The 17,259-nt window shown below is 35.6% G+C and overlaps 1 protein-coding gene across 6 annotated transcripts in view; it reads right to left on the bottom strand.

Annotated features, from left to right (window-relative positions):
* The window catches only part of SBF2 (SET binding factor 2), a 241,978-nt gene that overhangs the window by 110,111 nt on the left and 114,608 nt on the right, over positions 1–17,259 (bottom strand). For all 6 annotated transcript variants that reach the window (XM_061999218.1, XM_061999221.1, XM_061999222.1 and 3 more), the window contains exons 5-6: positions 16,604–16,714; positions 14,176–14,281 (exon numbers count right to left, since the gene is read on the bottom strand). In XM_061999218.1, the coding sequence (XP_061855202.1) occupies positions 14,176–14,281; positions 16,604–16,714 (217 nt within the window). The remainder of the gene's footprint in view (positions 1–14,175; positions 14,282–16,603; positions 16,715–17,259) is intronic.

Genomic DNA, 17,259 nt, shown 5'->3' with positions numbered 1-17,259 from the left:
TAAGTAATTTCTAAATTCTCTCGACGGTTTTGTGCACTCAGAATGCAGAAAAATCCAAAAGTTACCTCACCAAAACTGACCACATTTCAGTAGAAACTGGGAAAAAGAGACTAGGAATCTTTTGTGCTTGCATTTGGGAAAAAAAAACCCACCCTATTTTAATTTCAGCAAGGTACCTACAATACAAAGAGATATCACAGTAAGAGTATTGTCCTGTGTAATCAGGGCTCATATAGAAATGCATAAATAACTGTTATAAGAAATAACAATAAAAAACCCATCAAAAAATAACCAAGGTCATTTCTTTAGGTACCTTTCTCAAAAGTCAGTTTAAAGCGACAACTTCACTGGTTCTTACTCTTTTCTTTCTGAAATGAAAGCCTCACGGCCTAGAAATAATAAATTTCTACCCAAAGAGAAGTTCTGTAGTTTTGGAGGGTTTTATTTTACGGCTTGTTTTGTATAACAGAAGTGCTCTTCCATTGAGAAGCTCATCACCAATATTGACCAACTTCCTGAAAACAGACTACTCTGTTTGGAAATGCACTTGGACTGTGAAACCCAGACTAACGCACTGAATGAAAAACTTGCCCAGCCCAGACAGCTTCTTTGGTACCAGTCATTTTCATTTCCTTTTTCTTTTTTTCCCCCCGTTTTAACACTCTGTATACAATACAGAGGAATATAAAATAAATAAAATCAAGTGTACAATATAGACAGCTAATCTGGAATTCTATTATTTTCAAGATATTAGGCACTGACTTGCACAAAATTCTTGTTCTACACATTTTGAAATACACGTTTTCATGAATATCAGCAATATGATGACTGTGAAGGAAATTTTCATCTGATAGAAGCAAATAAATTATAACTAGTAAGACTTTATTACTTTCCTTTTCTAAAGAATTTAAACCATTGATTAAATTATTTGATCAAGCCACCAAGGTGTTGTTTCAAGTCTTCCATGTTTTTTACTGAAAGTAAACAGTTCCAAATAACAGCCTGAGCCCAGTTTCCTCATGCTACAAGACACAATCGTGTCAGTCTGTAACCTTGAACCGTACACTGGTCTTCAGACTCCACACTACATCCGATGATAATTTGTCAGGGCATAAACAGACAACACGAAAAACAATAAACAAGTTGATTTTTACAGATTACTCTTTTGCAGTCTACAGACAGACAGACATCCTGTAAAATATTATACATATGCTGGAAAATTTTGAATGGAGGCTTCCTGACCTTCACTGTTTTCAAGTATTTAAAGAATCTGTAATTTGTACTAAATTATCTGACATCCTACATCAACAAATGTATCATTCAGCCTGCTTCCTGTTGTTCTAGAATTTAAGTATTTATTTAAGCATGATTAAAAAAAACCAAGCAGAAAGTGTACTTGACAAATTATTGACTGTCCTCTATATTGCATGAAATCAAAATATTACCACTAACTTCTTCAGACTTTTGTAAAGAGTTAGAAACATGAATTTGGAAAACTAAACGAGTTGAATACATTATTGTGCCAATATGCCATTCTTGAATAACTGGACATAAGAAAAAGCTTAATAGACAAAATAATCCATAACTTAGCCAGACTAATCCAGGAAATAGGTCAACAAAGACTCAAAAGCCTTTCTGAAAGGCCGCTGGAAAGTGCATAGTACAAGTTCTGTGCCAGGCAGTGTCAAGTCCTAAAGATAGCTGAGAAAAAAGTAGAGAAAAACAAAACTCTTTTCATTGTTATTTTTAGATGTAGCAACATAGCACTGCTAATGAATAAAATGCAAGCTTAACTCATAAGAGGCAACAATTGTACTCTGACATAGGTAATCCTTGCCAAATTGTATCCATTTGAAAATCCAAAAATTACATAGTATCTCCAGACACATAAACAGTCAAAACAACCTCCCAAAATTATGTCACTCAGTTCAGTGACATATGCCCTTATGTCACTTAGTTCAGGATCAACGCTTATTTAGAAAAGTATGCCATTGTTACTAGAGAAGGACTGCATTGCATTCTACGTGATTAAATCACAGCCAAACTTGCCCACGAATGGGGAGCAATGTAACTGTGCCAGCACATTTGTTAGGGTTAACTTATCCTGCCTTCTGGCTGGGTAGGAGAGAACATGAATCACAGAGCATCCCAAGAGATTAACCTTGCTTTTTGTCAGATTGAAGAGGAAGAGAAGCAGTCTCTCAACTACAGAGCCTTCAGTTGAGCTCCCTCAATGAATTAAACATTTCACAAATAAAGTGTTCATACTATTTTCTGAGCACATGGAGCCAATCATGGGTGTGACTAGTACTGAAATCAAAACACATTTTTAGACATAAATTTTTGATTTAGCAACTGAAGGTCAATTTAGTGACTGAACCATGAATGCTGCATGTTCTTTGTAAGAAGTAGGACAGAATGAACACTGCTCTACAAACCAGACTCTGGAGACGGTAGAAAGAGGTAAGGAACAGGAGGGGCCATACAGAAAAATTACAGTGTAAATGCAATAAAAGCCAACTGACTATTAAACAGTCTATCAAAGTGTTGTAGGTGTCCGGAAGGCCTTGGGCTGTAACGCGAGAGGTGGAGGGTAGAGAAGAGGCAGGCATGGGGTGGAGTGAAAGGAGGTGCTTCTGTTAGCAGACAAAAGTACATGGTGTAAACAATTAGTTGGAATAAAGCATCATCCATGCTGTGTATGTAGTGATCTTGTCCCCTCAGTAGGGGTGGGCTGAGTGATCTGTGTGGGTGGCCTGGTGATGTTGCTGGCAGCGGCAACATCAAAGAGACTGTAAAAATGAGTATATGCATAAAAAAAGATCTCTTTAGCTGACAGATAAATACTCCTATCACTATTGCTGCCCCAAAGTTTACTAGTATCAACCGTGTTCTGTCAGCACTGAATCACACAGACGGTTGTCATCCAAACCCAAAATTACACAGGCACCAGGAAACAGGGATTAAGCACAGTATCTGATCTACTTAGGAAGACACACAACAATGTCTGTCATTTGCATGTTCAAATAGTTTCATTATTAATAACTGATTAACTTCCTCTGCAGAACTACTTAAAAGAGTAGCAAAAGCCCTCTGAGTATCTTGAGGCTTCAAACACAGCTCTGCCAATACACTGAGTGAAAACAATCAGCAATTTGGGGTTTTTTTCAGACACAATGACATACCTGAAGCTTCCAAAGTGGGATTGATAAAATCAAGATTTATATGAGTGTGTTGCATGAGTTTTCTCAATAAAGTAGCTCGTAAAACAAACAAATAATGGTTTCATATATAGAAAATACTCATATAGCAGGTAGGTAAATGCCAAATTTCCATGAAAGCGATAACTGAATTACACAAACATAACCTGCATTACTGAAAGCTTTCAAGAGATTTTATGTCTGGATCAGACAGGCTTGACAGGTGGTACTAAAAGTAGATTTAGTTACTGTATTTTAAATTGTTGGCTTTTCATTTCCATATAACCCACAATAACCAAAACTCAATCAAAGAATTTTGTAAAAGAATTTTCAATGGACTGGGATATAATGAATTGAAATGCCGCCCAGTTTCCTTAAGTAGAAGTGGGAGAGTACTACTGAAATGTTCCCACACTTCTAGAAACTTTTAGAGGTGACTTTCCTTCTTTAGAACTGCCTTTGTAAAACACATGAATTTATTGTTTGCACCAAATATTTTGTAAAACTTTCTCTCTCACATATGTTGAAAGATATGTTGGAAGAACAAGAGCAAGTTACAAAAAATCATATATAGTGGTTAGTCAAAATGATCTTTCTTTATTCTGATATCAAATCTAAAATCACATGATATGAAGAAGTTACTTGCAACTGCTGAATTATTTAAGCAATCAAAACCAGTTATTAAAATTTACCAGCTCTCCAAACTGATTCATATATGGTACATATATGTCTGAATATAAAGGAGGATTTCTGTTCAGCCACCAATAGATTTTAAACTTCAGAAAGAGCATTAAAAAAAACCTGTCAACAACCCAATCAAAAGAAAAAAAACAAAACATTCAAAATCAGAAAAACTGTAATAATAAGGAAATGTTAACTCTTCTGACTCTAGATTCAAAGCCTTAAAGCCAGTTGATTAGAAAGAAGAGTTACAGCCCTTCAGAAATAATTCTGCATATAAGCTAATTAGCACCTACATAAAATTAGTATGTAATCTAATAGGGAAGTGGTACATCAAAATTAAATTACTGTATGTATCTCTTCATTTTCCATCTTGACCATTCAAGAATCATCCGAGAATAAAGCCTGAACAGCTTCTACACATTAACAACAGCCTTTTAATGGGACTTTGTCGTGTTAGCTAAGAAGCACCAGAAACCTAGTATGATGATGTCCACTTAAGAACAGCAGCATATCATAGAACCTGATCTTGACTTCTTAATCTTTATTGACTTCTAGGCACAATGTGCAAACCAAGAATTCTGAAAATACAAAGGTATATGCTAAAGGAATTAAATCAATAGATCTGATCTAGGTGAACCTGCTTCTGCAGGGGGGTTGGACTAGATGATCTCTGAAGTTCCCTTCCAAACCCTACCATTCTATGATTCTTTTCACTTTCACCAATGCAAGCAGTATATGAAAACTCTTAATGACTTCTTACCTTGATAATGGACATTTTTGTCATCTTTGCAGTTATATATGAAAAGTCAAGTCTCAAGTGATCTGAATTAAACTGCAATGACTAATTTCAGATAAATACAAGGCAAATTTATTCACATAAAAACTGAACTTCTTACTCATAGCTATGAACAAAGCCAACAGCTAGACAAAACAGAGAATTAAACCCACAAAATTACAAGTAGCTGCAGTACGAAAAAGAATAGTATAATATTTGGGCAAGACTGACATGTGTAATGGATTGTGAAATATTCTTAGTAGAAATACTGCAAATTAAATCCTGATGAAGCAAATGGATAATTTGACTGGGTTCATTTAAAGTAGAAAAATGTCCTTTGACAAAACAATGCAGAGTAAGAATACTACTGTTAAGATCCTTAGAAAGAATATATCTAAGAATGCAAGGAGTTTTGTCATTCTTGAACTGTACACAGGAAAAATGGTCAAGGATACACAAGAAATTGCAAACATATCTGTTTCCTGTCTAAGGACTACAAAGTCTTTCTCAAGGGACACAACTACTGAAGTATTATATTAATGGAATCAAATAAGTGCAAATACAAGAAGAAGAGAGGTGGTTGATCAGGATATTCTGTTGGAGCTATCTTCAGCCACTGTTTGTTGATATTCATGGAGCATAATCCCACAAATATTACATTAAAAAAACTTAAAAATATCATAACTCTGAAAAAGCCACTTCATTTTCTTAGAAGGTCATATTTGGATTCTCTGCAAAACATTTAGCAAGCTTAAAAAAAATATTTCTTTGTGAAACTGTCTGGTATTTTCCCGAGACAGAGATATCTCATCCCACACTGCGACTAAATAGCAATTCTTCAAACATGGTTTTGTAAGAATAAATATATAGAACAAAAAATCTACAGAACTGTTTTTCCTTTTCTCTCAGCACCAGATTAACACTGAAGTTTTGAAGTTTTAAGTTTTGCAAAGTCTTATGCTTAAACCACTATTAAGTCAGAATGAGAAAAGTTATCTCTGCATTCAAATCAGCAAAAGTAGAAAGAAAAGTACTTTGTTCCAGGAAGGATCTGTTTCAGTATTTTCCATAAGCAGTGGTATCTTTAGCCTTTTTGCAATTTGTGTGTCTATGTATTAGACAGCTGCTCTTTGGAGTTGACATTTTGTTCATCTCTGGAAAACAATAATTTGTTTTCACTCTTCTGCACAGCGTTTTATAAAGTCCTACTACAAATAGAAAATCACTCTTCTCAAATATCTCAAAAAATTTTCATTTAACAGCTTAAAAAACTTCATCTTATTGTTAAAGAGCGAACAGTAATATACTATTTTATTCATTTTCACCTTAAATAGCTTCCTTTTAAAAACCAGCTCACTAACCACAGCCCTTTATCAAATACATAGCTCAAGTTTCTTTACTTTGACAGTAGTATTTACTTTTGTCAGAAAAGTTTTCTTTCTGAGATTTATAAATTACATAAAATGAACTACTGCATATTCTGCCTCATTAAAAGAGGCATTAGTAATACAAGTTAGGACTGGATAAAAAGCATCTTATTTCATGTGCTTCATGTGAATAAGAAATATTGTTCACCATCTCTCAACACATTTCAGAATCCTGTCTATCAACAGCTGGCAGCACAGCATCAACATTACACTGGCAGATGACAGGGCTCTTGGTGTATCCACACATGCCAAACAAATGTGAAAAAAATGAGCAGTGTATTCTGAAGGAACAGCTTGACATGACCTGACTGTAAGTTGTTCTAATGGCTGTCATTATAAGGCATGGTCTTATCCATATGCTGCTGCCGACTCCTTACACCGGCGTTAAACCTCACAAGAGTCAAAGGCGGGCTAGTTCAAATTGAAAGAGGGATGGATCTGTTCTCACAGCAGCACTTGGCTATTAAACTGATATAACAACAGCATCAAAGCCCAGCCTGAGATTGCTGACAGAAACCAGAGGTCACTTTCCCTCCTTCCACCTTCCAAATAATTTGTTAACTTGGTGAAATAAAATAACTCAGGATGTTACCAGTAAGCCAAGCATCATTTTAGCAGAGGAGAAGTGGCAGGACTATGCAACTGGAAATGGATGTTGACAAATGGGATCGGTTGCCTGGTATTTTACGCTGCTGGGGAAACGAAGCTTCAGTGACTGTCCACAAAGTGGAGCTACTTGGGAGTGCAGAAGAGTCCCTGGACAAAATTTACTATCACAATATTACTTTATTCCCAACATATCTAAAAGAATACTTTCTTTTTATTCTGCTTTTGCAGCAGTGAGGTCCTATTAGCAGTAAATGCCACATCAGATCCCTTTGTAATCTATTTTTTCTTTGACAGACTGCACAGATCTACTTGGAAAGCTAGAATGGAAAATTCTATTTTGCTGGATTATAGAGCTAATTGCAGCTCATTGGCCATTGGGATTTAAACTGAAACTGCAACACAAGCCAGCAACATCCACTCATGCAACATGTGGTACCAGGTTCCATAGGGTGTAGAGTACACAATTTATTAAGATCAAAGACTGCTTAAAATTTTTTTGATTACGCAGTTCAGTAGAATTGTCTTAATTCAATCATGCATACTGTTGAAGTCCAACAAAGGGTATTGATGTTCCCATCACACAATACACATCATCTCATGTAAAGAGACAAAATTGAAATGGGTAATATGTTTGTAAACAATCTGATTGAGGTAAAAAAAACAAAAGTTCTGATTCATATCACTGAAGTCTCATAACAAACCAAAAGATGTGGAAAGGGAACCACATTGATGCTTAGTGCATTTCTCAGTTATAGGTATTACGATACTGAACACACTGCATTTGGTCACTTTATACACTTTGTAGATTATATCTCTCGTTGCTTAGCTGCCTTTACATTATTTCTGAACATAATGAAGTATTAAAATGTAAACAATTCTTGTTCTATGTTGAAGATAAAGGATTTTCTTAATTGACAAGTTGAAGCCAGCTCACATGCTGAATGTGCAGTGACCCTTTCACGTCCCTTTCATGTTTCTCAGCCATACAAATACACATATATATTTATCAGAATGCCTTTTTCCATTTATATGGTAATCTGATAGTTATCCTTTGGCATAATGTACACTGTACGAGAGGCTGATAATGTTACATCTCCCCTAAACCAAAAACTATTGCATTACAAAACATTCCTCAAAGTCTTAACAAATACAGTCAAAAGTAAAAACTCTGACTACTTTAATATGTGCTGGATTTAGAAACGTGAGACTGAACACTCTATAAACAGTGAAAGAGTCCAGTCTTTTGCCATCATGTCTGTATCATATAATCCCAAATTGATCAAGCTTTGTCTTGTAATGTAATGTAATGATACTGCTTGACATTACTATTGACAACTGAAGACATTTCAGAATTTTTCTCCTCTCATGGTTAAAATAATCTTTCAACTTCCAGCCTTTATTGACTATGAGTTTGTTCTTGATGTTTACCATTTTCCATAGCTTAAGCAGGTGTGCCCATGAACTCTTCTAAGCTCACTAAGGGTGCACTCTTTTCCCAAGCATTCAGTTTCTCATGCTGTTAAACTACATGGGACACACAACTAAACATTTCAGCCTCTCCCCTACATAGGATGAGGTTTAACCAGAACAGCCTTGTAACTCACACACTTTTGACATCACTGCTAATATTGCACTCCTCTGGTACATGTGTCTACTATTCTGCACACCAAACTGGGACAGTCACTAGACTACAAGATATTCCTCTCCTTCAGCAAAGTAAAATACCTTGCACTTGAACTTTTCTGCTATCTAGTGGTTTTGACATCTGATTCATCACAGTCATTCTTTGTACTTAAAACTGAAAGAAAAAATTACAGATGATCTCCAGGAGATCAATTCTCTGCATTCTCCACAGGTCAACATTTGCTGAAGTGTGGGATGTTTATCTTTGCAATACATAAACAATTGTGCTCCAGTAGCTCACATCATAACTTCTGAGGTAGTACATTGGGAAGCACTAAAATGTTGGACAGGTTGTTAACAGATAAAGACAGTTTTATTGTGGAATGCTGAACGTCTGACCACGGTGCGGATTTTACGGTCAAGGAAGATCTCTTTCACAGGATCCAACTACACCAGGCAGGAAGCAGTACATGATTACATCTCTTGTAAGACTTGCAAGGCTTGATTTTTAATATCAAAGGGCTCAAAACTTATTATGATAGTATCAAAATACCAATTTTCTCAAGACTTTAAGAAGGTAAACTGCGAAAATTGAAGAACCAGCAGCTGCCAGAGACGAGTAGGTGCACACTGTCATGTAAGAGAAGACAAGGCAGGGCCAAGTATCACAATAAGGTGGAAAGAGGCAGCACCCTTACCAGCAAGTGATGCAGTCCCACAGTACAAAGAAGAAGATGAGTTGGGCAGTTCTGCTGACAGCAGCCAGATTCAACCAAAAATTGACACAAACAGGAAAGCCTACAGTGATGAGGAAGGTCTGAGGTCAAGCCATGAAGTGAAGTCAGCAGAGCAGGGTCAGGATCAGGTCCAGCAATGGCAGCCAGGACAACGACAGCGATCATCAGGCAAGTCCATAGTCATGAACAAGACCTGAGATCCAGTCTAGCCCATGTTCGAGGATCTGGGTGATAGAGGTATGTTGCCAAGTACAAGCATTGCTGCAACATGTCTCAGACAAAGACCAAGAGTACGGCCTGAGCTTACGTACAGCATCTAAGCTAAGAGGTCAACGGGCCCCTCCTTGCATCTTTCACACAGTTCTTTCCTCAACAGTTTGAACCCAAGCAAGGTTGCACAGCTGTGCTACATCAGCACTGACCTTGAACACAGGCAGCTCAACACTGCCAGAAGGGGTTGTGGGGCTGCTGATGCACTCAGGGCTGACACCAGTTTTCAAAGGAAATACTTATAAGAACCAAGGACAGAGCCTGTTGAATTATAAGAGTAAGCAGAGATTTCAAGTCTTCCAAGAGCAAAATGTATGCTGAATGTTCCTGGCACAACTACAGGATCACTTTGAAAAGCGTGGGTTTCAATGAGTTAACCAAAACTGTAAAGTGCGAGGTTGACAGTTTTAAAAATCCCTCTGCACACACAGATATCTACCTTCATATAGAGATGCACCAACACATTTTCATTAAAAAATAATTAAAATAACACTGTTGTGGAGTCTCTTTCCTTGGAGGTCTTCAAGACCCACCTGGACATGTTCCTATGAGACCTGATCTAGGTGACCCTGATTCTGCAGGGGGGTTGGACTAGGTGATCTCTAAAGGTCCCTTCCAACTCCTACCATTCTATGATTCTATGAGAATTAAGATCTCCCTTTAAACAAATTTTTGAACACACAAAACAATTTTACTATATTCATTATCAAAACAACAATATTTTTAAAATCCCATAGTTCTTCATCAGTTTCTAACAAATCAAGTGACCAAAAAATGAGAAGATACAACATTTATTTTTCTTCTGTACATTTTGTCAGTCCACCCAAAACTTATAAACAGGTATGACAGTGAACATACAATCCCATAATTATGTTAAGAATGGATTTATTACTGTATAACAGTAATGGGTTTTGGCTCCATGACTGTTTAAACCAACAAAACCCATCACTGTCAGTGTCTCACTATGGAAATGTGTAGAAAATCATTCAGTTGCATTTGCTTGCTTAGTGTTAATTAGGTAATTAGTTTTAAGCAGCTCTCTGTGGTATCAGAGATGTATCTGCTCTCATGCAAAGGAAAGGTAGGAACATGCTAGTAGAGAGAAAGGACAGATAATACTCTGAGCTTATCAGATGCAGGTCAGAGTGCTGAATTTTGTAATTGAATAGCCATATTAAAATAATACATGTTACCAGTAGTACTAATACTGGAGTGGAGCACTTTTTAACCGCTTGTACTGAAGTATTTCCATGCTTATCAAATCTGCCATCATCATACATATCCATCCTAGTATTTATATTCTGTGCAACTGTAATAATCTTTAAAAGTTCAATCAACCAATCACTTCTGACATCTAGAACTTGTGATATTTAATGACACTCCAGTCTTCAGATATATTATTTTTAAAGTACTTGTTTTAAAGGCTTCATATATTGGCTAATGGTATATACACAATTTCTAGATTTAAAATACTTTAAAATATGGAAAAAGGTTGAAGGATAACACTGTTTAACACTTTTACATAAATTATATCTTAGGTCAGACAAACACAAGACAAGCTTGCCAAGTAAACTGGCTCAAACTAGCATAACAATTCATCCTCATCCTGTTCCATCTATTTCATCTCTGTTCTACATAGCCCCAAATTCAAAAGCACCCTTACCTTGTGTCATGCAGAAGATTCAAAGTATGTTACTTCAAATTTTCAGTTTTACCACTTAAAAAAATGACTTTCCTTGTAACACTGAAAGTCAGTCTGAGTTGTACTGAAAATACTTGAGTGGTGAAGATATGAGGAGGAAAACCAGTACAGACAAATGAAATGGAACAGAGGAAATAAGGGGATAGGAAAACAGCCCAGATAAGAGACTAAACAAGAAGGAAAGGAAGGGAAACTCTTTTGTCTTCAATTAAGTGTTTGGAAAGTAGGGGGAAACATTAATTCTTCAGGAAAATAAATTCTCCTAATTGTTCTGCTCAGCTTAGCAGTGTGATTCACACTATTAGCCCTTGAAATATGCAAAAATTAAAAGTGCTGGTTAAACCTTAAGTTCTTGTTTTGCTGCTCAGGTCCCTAATATAATTTTGTATCTTAGGTTCTTCAGAAAATACTGCCACTAGGGACATGGAGGTATATGTGTTAAGACACAAATGACTGAATATGATGGTGCTGAATAACCACACTGTCAACAGAGTGGGGAAGGAAAGCTGGGTTTGAGTTTGCAGAAAATATAAAAGCTTAAGGCAGAAACACAGGACTGTATTGTTAATGCAGTGAGAAAAAAGAGAAATATAACCAAAATATCCTTTGAGTCTGAAGATTACTACGTTTTAAAGCTTTTATAGATAACTACCATGTTACTAACAGACAATGAGAAATACAAGAGTATTGAAAGTCTTCTAGCTACCATAGATTATTTTTAAAAGTAACTTTGATTACTGTTTTTTCAGCTAATCCTTGTTGATGAAATCATTTTTAGGTGTAGTGATCCAGCTACAGGCCTGGCTTTTGGCACATTATTCTCATATATTACATTTTTTTTAAATAAAAAAAGGGAATGCATGATTTCAAATGTCAAACACTGCTGTTCCTTATTATTAAGCTTCAAACCCTTTGGGGATGTTTTTCCCAACTGTAGTTAAACGCCTAAGTAAAAATAATGTCTATTTCCAGATATGCTGCGAACTTGGTAATACAGGGAGGGTCATCTGCTGACACAGTATTATCCTGCCAAGCAGAAAAAGCATGATGAGACTATTATTGCACAATAATTCTCAAAATAAATGTTGAAACGACTTTTGTATCTATTCATAGCGGTAAATTTTGTCTTGCTGCCCATCTTTGTCAAAGAAAGCTATTTTTAAAAAGGTGATCTGTGCAGTTCACAAATATTTTTCTAGCTACTCTTCAATCTCCTATTAAATAATTAAATAGGATTAAGTGACATGTACCGGAAGAGAAATAACTGAACATGTCGTTACTTGACAAACAGCCTAGTCAATATTTGTGTCCTAAACACCAGCATTTGATGGGATAACAGCTGACATTGAAGTAACTATCAAACACTACCCCGGACAACAAAAGTAAAATGCTTTTACCCAGACTAGAGACAAATGCCCATTAAACTCCTGTTCCAATAGAACGAGAGAAATAGACCAAGTGTGAATATCATTACAAAAAGAAAAGAAAAACTCTGACAAGCTCTATCACAATCTCCAAAGGAAAGCATTAGATCTTAGAAAAAGTAATTTTTTCAAAGGAATAGTCTAGTAGGTTCGATCACATCCCCCCCGATTCATTGCCTTTAACTTTTCATAAGACTACATAAAAAGTAAGAATAAATGTGAATTTATTTAAAACAGCCTGCTCCTATTTCCAGGAAAAGGGAAACTGAGGAAAACATGGTCCTTAGTTTCTTCTTCCCTATTTACATTCCAACTCTGCCTTTATAGAGTTTCTTCTATTAAATTTGATGCATAAAATAACTTTTCACAATTAATTTCCTTTGTCATCTTCCTCGGACTGCTCCTGTGACAAAACAGGAAAATCCCAATTCATTGTACAAAAGCTATGTCACAAGCCATGCTAGCTAACCTATCTAAGCACTACCTAAAAGCCCTACTTTCTTCGACATTTTCAGAGCTGTGAATTTTTAGCAACCTTCACTGCTATTACCCGGAATCAACTGCCTCAACTGTGGTATTACATACCATACTTAGAAAACAAACATATCATACTACATGGTATATCTTATCATACTATATAGTATCTCAAACTATAATTTATATCTTCAGAAACGGGGAAGTCGTTGGACTTACCTATGTTTAAATCACTGATTGAATCCTATCAAAGTAACCTTAATGTATCTTGACATAATAAGCCACATAAAACTTCTGGGATTGTGGTAAGGATAAGGAGCACCTATAACATGTTCATAATGTTTTTAAATTTAAACTGCTATCAACAAAATAATAACATGCCTTTAGAGTAATATTCTGCTTGAAATGATACAATTACATTTTATCAGTAGAAGATGGCACTGTGCTCATCAGATCTGATATTCCTTTCTGTGACACAAGCTATCACTTCACTGTTCTCCCCAGTTTGCATCCATTCTTATGGTCAATATGTGATAAGCATGGATGACAACATGTGTTCTGAAGTCAATCAGTTACTTAAGATTAAACATGAGGTTCACCAGTTCAGAAAAGGTTATTAATGACACGCTTATCAATGGCTGCTGCAAGCTTGTGCTTCAAAGTCACTTCAGAAACCGACAGAAAGATGACTAATTGAGCATTAAAATTGAATGAGACATGAGATTAGTATTGAAGCAGCCAGGTAACAGCAACACAAGGTTGTAATTGTAATGAACAAGTAAGCATTTGAAGCTGACTGTGTCAAATAATAACAGATTGATATGAATTCCACATAGTTACCAGTACCAGAACATAGTATTTTCTCTACTAACCTTTTCAGTTACGCTAATTTTATTATAACCTCCTCGGTTTTGTTTGGAATTTGTACAGTATTCAAGGGGCAGGTTTTACATAAATGTTTTTGTAATTAAACAGAGGCCAGGCTTCCTTCTGCTTGCAGTACTTTTACAGACAGTACGTAATATTGGAGATAACCTACCACAGGCAGAGTATACAAGAAATTTATATGAATGAATGTCTGATTAGGGGATAAAGACACTATTAGTCATTCTTTCATTCAAAAGAAATTTGTACTTACTGTGTAGCCTTCTTGGCACATGAACTGAACTGAATGAGAACAGAAAATACCCCATTCTAGAATTTTAAAAAGTGTTCTGTTTTTTTTTTTTCCAAAGAAGACTTAGACATACCTAGCTGCTGAAAGAGAAGAGCCACACTGGTGCCTGTAACAGGAAGGCTATCATGTAGAGGAGTCTGTATCAATTGTCGGTCTCCAGCTCCCAAAGAAAACAATTTCTGTGGAAAGAATTTTTTTTAATTGGGTATAAATTTAATTTATATAGAATAAACAAGTTGTTGTCATAAAGATAAGAGATTCAGCCTGATAAAACTATGTTGTATACATAAGTTTAAGGTCAGTAAGAATAACTGAATTGACCAACAGAATTCTGAAATATAATTTGAGGACAATGATATGTCTCCTAGAACCTATAGCACAATAGTGTCTTCCTTGCATCTCCACTGAATTAAGTAGTTGTGGCTTTGAAGGTATTAAATATTACATTGTTAATAATACATTAAAAAACTTCCAGAAAAATAAACAATTAACAGCTTAAAACCCATTCCAAACAGAAAAAATATGTATTGTTTTCAGAGTTCTTTGATACCTACTGTCTGCCTGTCTGGTTTAAGTATGAACACACTTGTGAACTATGGGTATTGAAGAGGACACTTTTGCTACTCCCATATTCATGCTCTGTGTACTAAAGTAGAATCAATCCTTTAGTTACCTTTCCAACACAAGAACATACCTCCCTTGAGAGAAATGGGAAATGGGAATGAAAGGAATGCACTGGTGTATCACATCCCAAAAAGCACTGCAACTGCAAAATAATCCTGCTTTCCTCCAAGTAAATCCACATGACATTCAAGCAGTGGGTGATTTCAAGCAGTTACCACTACCATGGGGTGAGAGCATTTCTGTACAAGCAGTAAGTGTGGTACAACTCCCTGTATGGCAGCAAATATGTTGAATACGTGAAGGTAGCAAGCTTCAGATAATGTTTGAAATCAAAATGCTCCAAAGTAAAAACCAAGCAAGTCCCTGAGCTGTAGCAGAGATGTTTGTTCCCAGCACTTTAGCAGCAGTCTTGGATGCAGGTCAATAACTAGTTTCACAGTTGATTATTTCAATAGTGGAAACATGAATAGCCTGGGAGGCTCCTCCAGGACTTATGGAAATAAATATCAGTACAGTGTTCTCGTTCTAAGATATGTAATTCAGATTTAGCCTTAGAAGCATGAAGTTTAATAAGCAAAAGACTAAAACTTAATTTGTTATTTAAATGAGAGTTTGACACTAGTAAATTTATGTTCTAACTGAAAGAACATTTTATTTAAAGAGACAAAGCAGAAAGCACAATAGCCAGAGGAGCATGATTTGTACCCCTTCCTTTAACAGAGGTAAGAGTCACTGGAGAAAGTTGTATTTATGGATGGAGAGAAAAAAAACAAAAAAGGAGGACAGCAGTTCAAGCGGATCACCAAAACTTGTAATATGAGGTTCAAATATTGATAAAACTGGAAAAGACCATTTCTGATGAGGAGATTACTCCCAATTACTCCTGTTAAAACCCAAAAAGCTTAGGATGCAAAAACACAGACGTGGTTGCCCGGAGAGTAGTAAGGTAGATCTTTGCTAAGCTGAGAGGACATTTTGCCACTTACACAATTATGAGAAATTCCAAAGTAGACAAAACTATAGGAAAAACAGAAAAGAATCAGAGATTTGTAGGATTTCAAGAAGGTTAGATTATCAGAAAATGTGTATGAAATTGACTCTAAAATATTTTTTGTACTTAGTTTCCAAGTGCCTTTCATGATTAAGGACTACAATTTCCCAGAAGTGTCCACAGCATAATGTAAAGGTCAAGCAAGTAATATCCAATTGCCTTGTCAGAAACCTACAAATGTATCAGAGTCACTTATTTTAAGTAAATCAACAAAAGCTGACTTCCTTCTCACAGAAAGCATAGGTAAAAAGCTGAAAGAAGTGTATTTGCTGGAAAACGTTATCTTATTTTTGAATGCATGGGCTACCTGGAATATTTCATTATCTCTGAGAAAACCATGTGCAAATTACTTTTCTAACATTTTTTGTTATATTTTGTGAAAATAGACATTTCAGTTACAAAAGAGAAAAAACAGAGGAATCATGAACTGCATCAAGGAAAAGACACAGGTAAATGAACTAAAGTGAAAGACATGTTAAAAAATGGCAAAGAAAAAAAGCTCTTAAAAAAAAAATCTGTAGCAAGCAGAAATGTACTTGAACACACATTATTATTAAAAACTCAACTTATACAAACTACTTGATTTGTTACTGTGCCTTGTAAAAAGCCAACTCTGTGACAAAATTAACCCTTTGACCTTATCCTGGAATGGAATTTTTGCTATCTTTAAAAGACAGGCCACAGGGAAAGCACTCATAGGCCACAGGGAAAGCACTCAGCTGAACTATGATCTTTTTTTCTTCAAAAATATTCCAAGAATTTATTTTTTGTTTTTTTAATAAATTAAATTAACTAGATTTTTTGTTGTTGTTGGTTTTGCATTTACCTGAGACCCTCCAGAAGCGGGGACAAGGCATGAACACAGATTTGCAATGAGAGTCTCCAGAGACACATTCAGGCTGTCCACATAGACAGTATAGATCAGGCCAAGGCAAGCCTAGAAAGACAGACAAAATATATTAGACAATATATATGTCAAACTACTTAAAGATCTACATACAAAATTTTCATTAAAAAAGTTTGTCTTAACAGTTACTAATGTAGTGAAGTACTTTTTCCAACTGAAGATACAGTACTCTACTATAGAAGCAACGATTCATTTTTAAAAGTTAGCTTGGCCATTTAGAGGGGATGTTTTGTGCTGGCAGGTGTAGTTATACTCCTTTTTTAAAAGGAATATCGTTAATATTTGTGCTCTGTTCCATATTTTGTTTTTTACTATAAGTTCCTTTTAAAAATTATGAAATCAACATGGCTTCATCTGTGCTTTTAATTCAATAATCTGACAGGTTTCCAGAATAGATGACTGATGAATCCATGAGTTTTTGAAGCTCATTTAACGACTAGCGTCAAAGATCAACAATGCCATATCATATTTAACTTATGTTTTTATTATTTCAATATAAACCCTTTTTTTAATGAACAGTATATTAACACTTCAGAACTTTTGAACTAGAAATCACAGATACAGCTTTATTATTT

Source organism: Colius striatus, chromosome 7, assembly GCF_028858725.1.
Source record: "Colius striatus isolate bColStr4 chromosome 7, bColStr4.1.hap1, whole genome shotgun sequence".
Classification (NCBI taxonomy): Eukaryota; Metazoa; Chordata; class Aves; order Coliiformes; family Coliidae; genus Colius; species Colius striatus.
The sequence above is the reverse complement of the archived record's forward strand: the minus strand, read 5'-3'. Positions and strand labels throughout refer to the sequence as shown.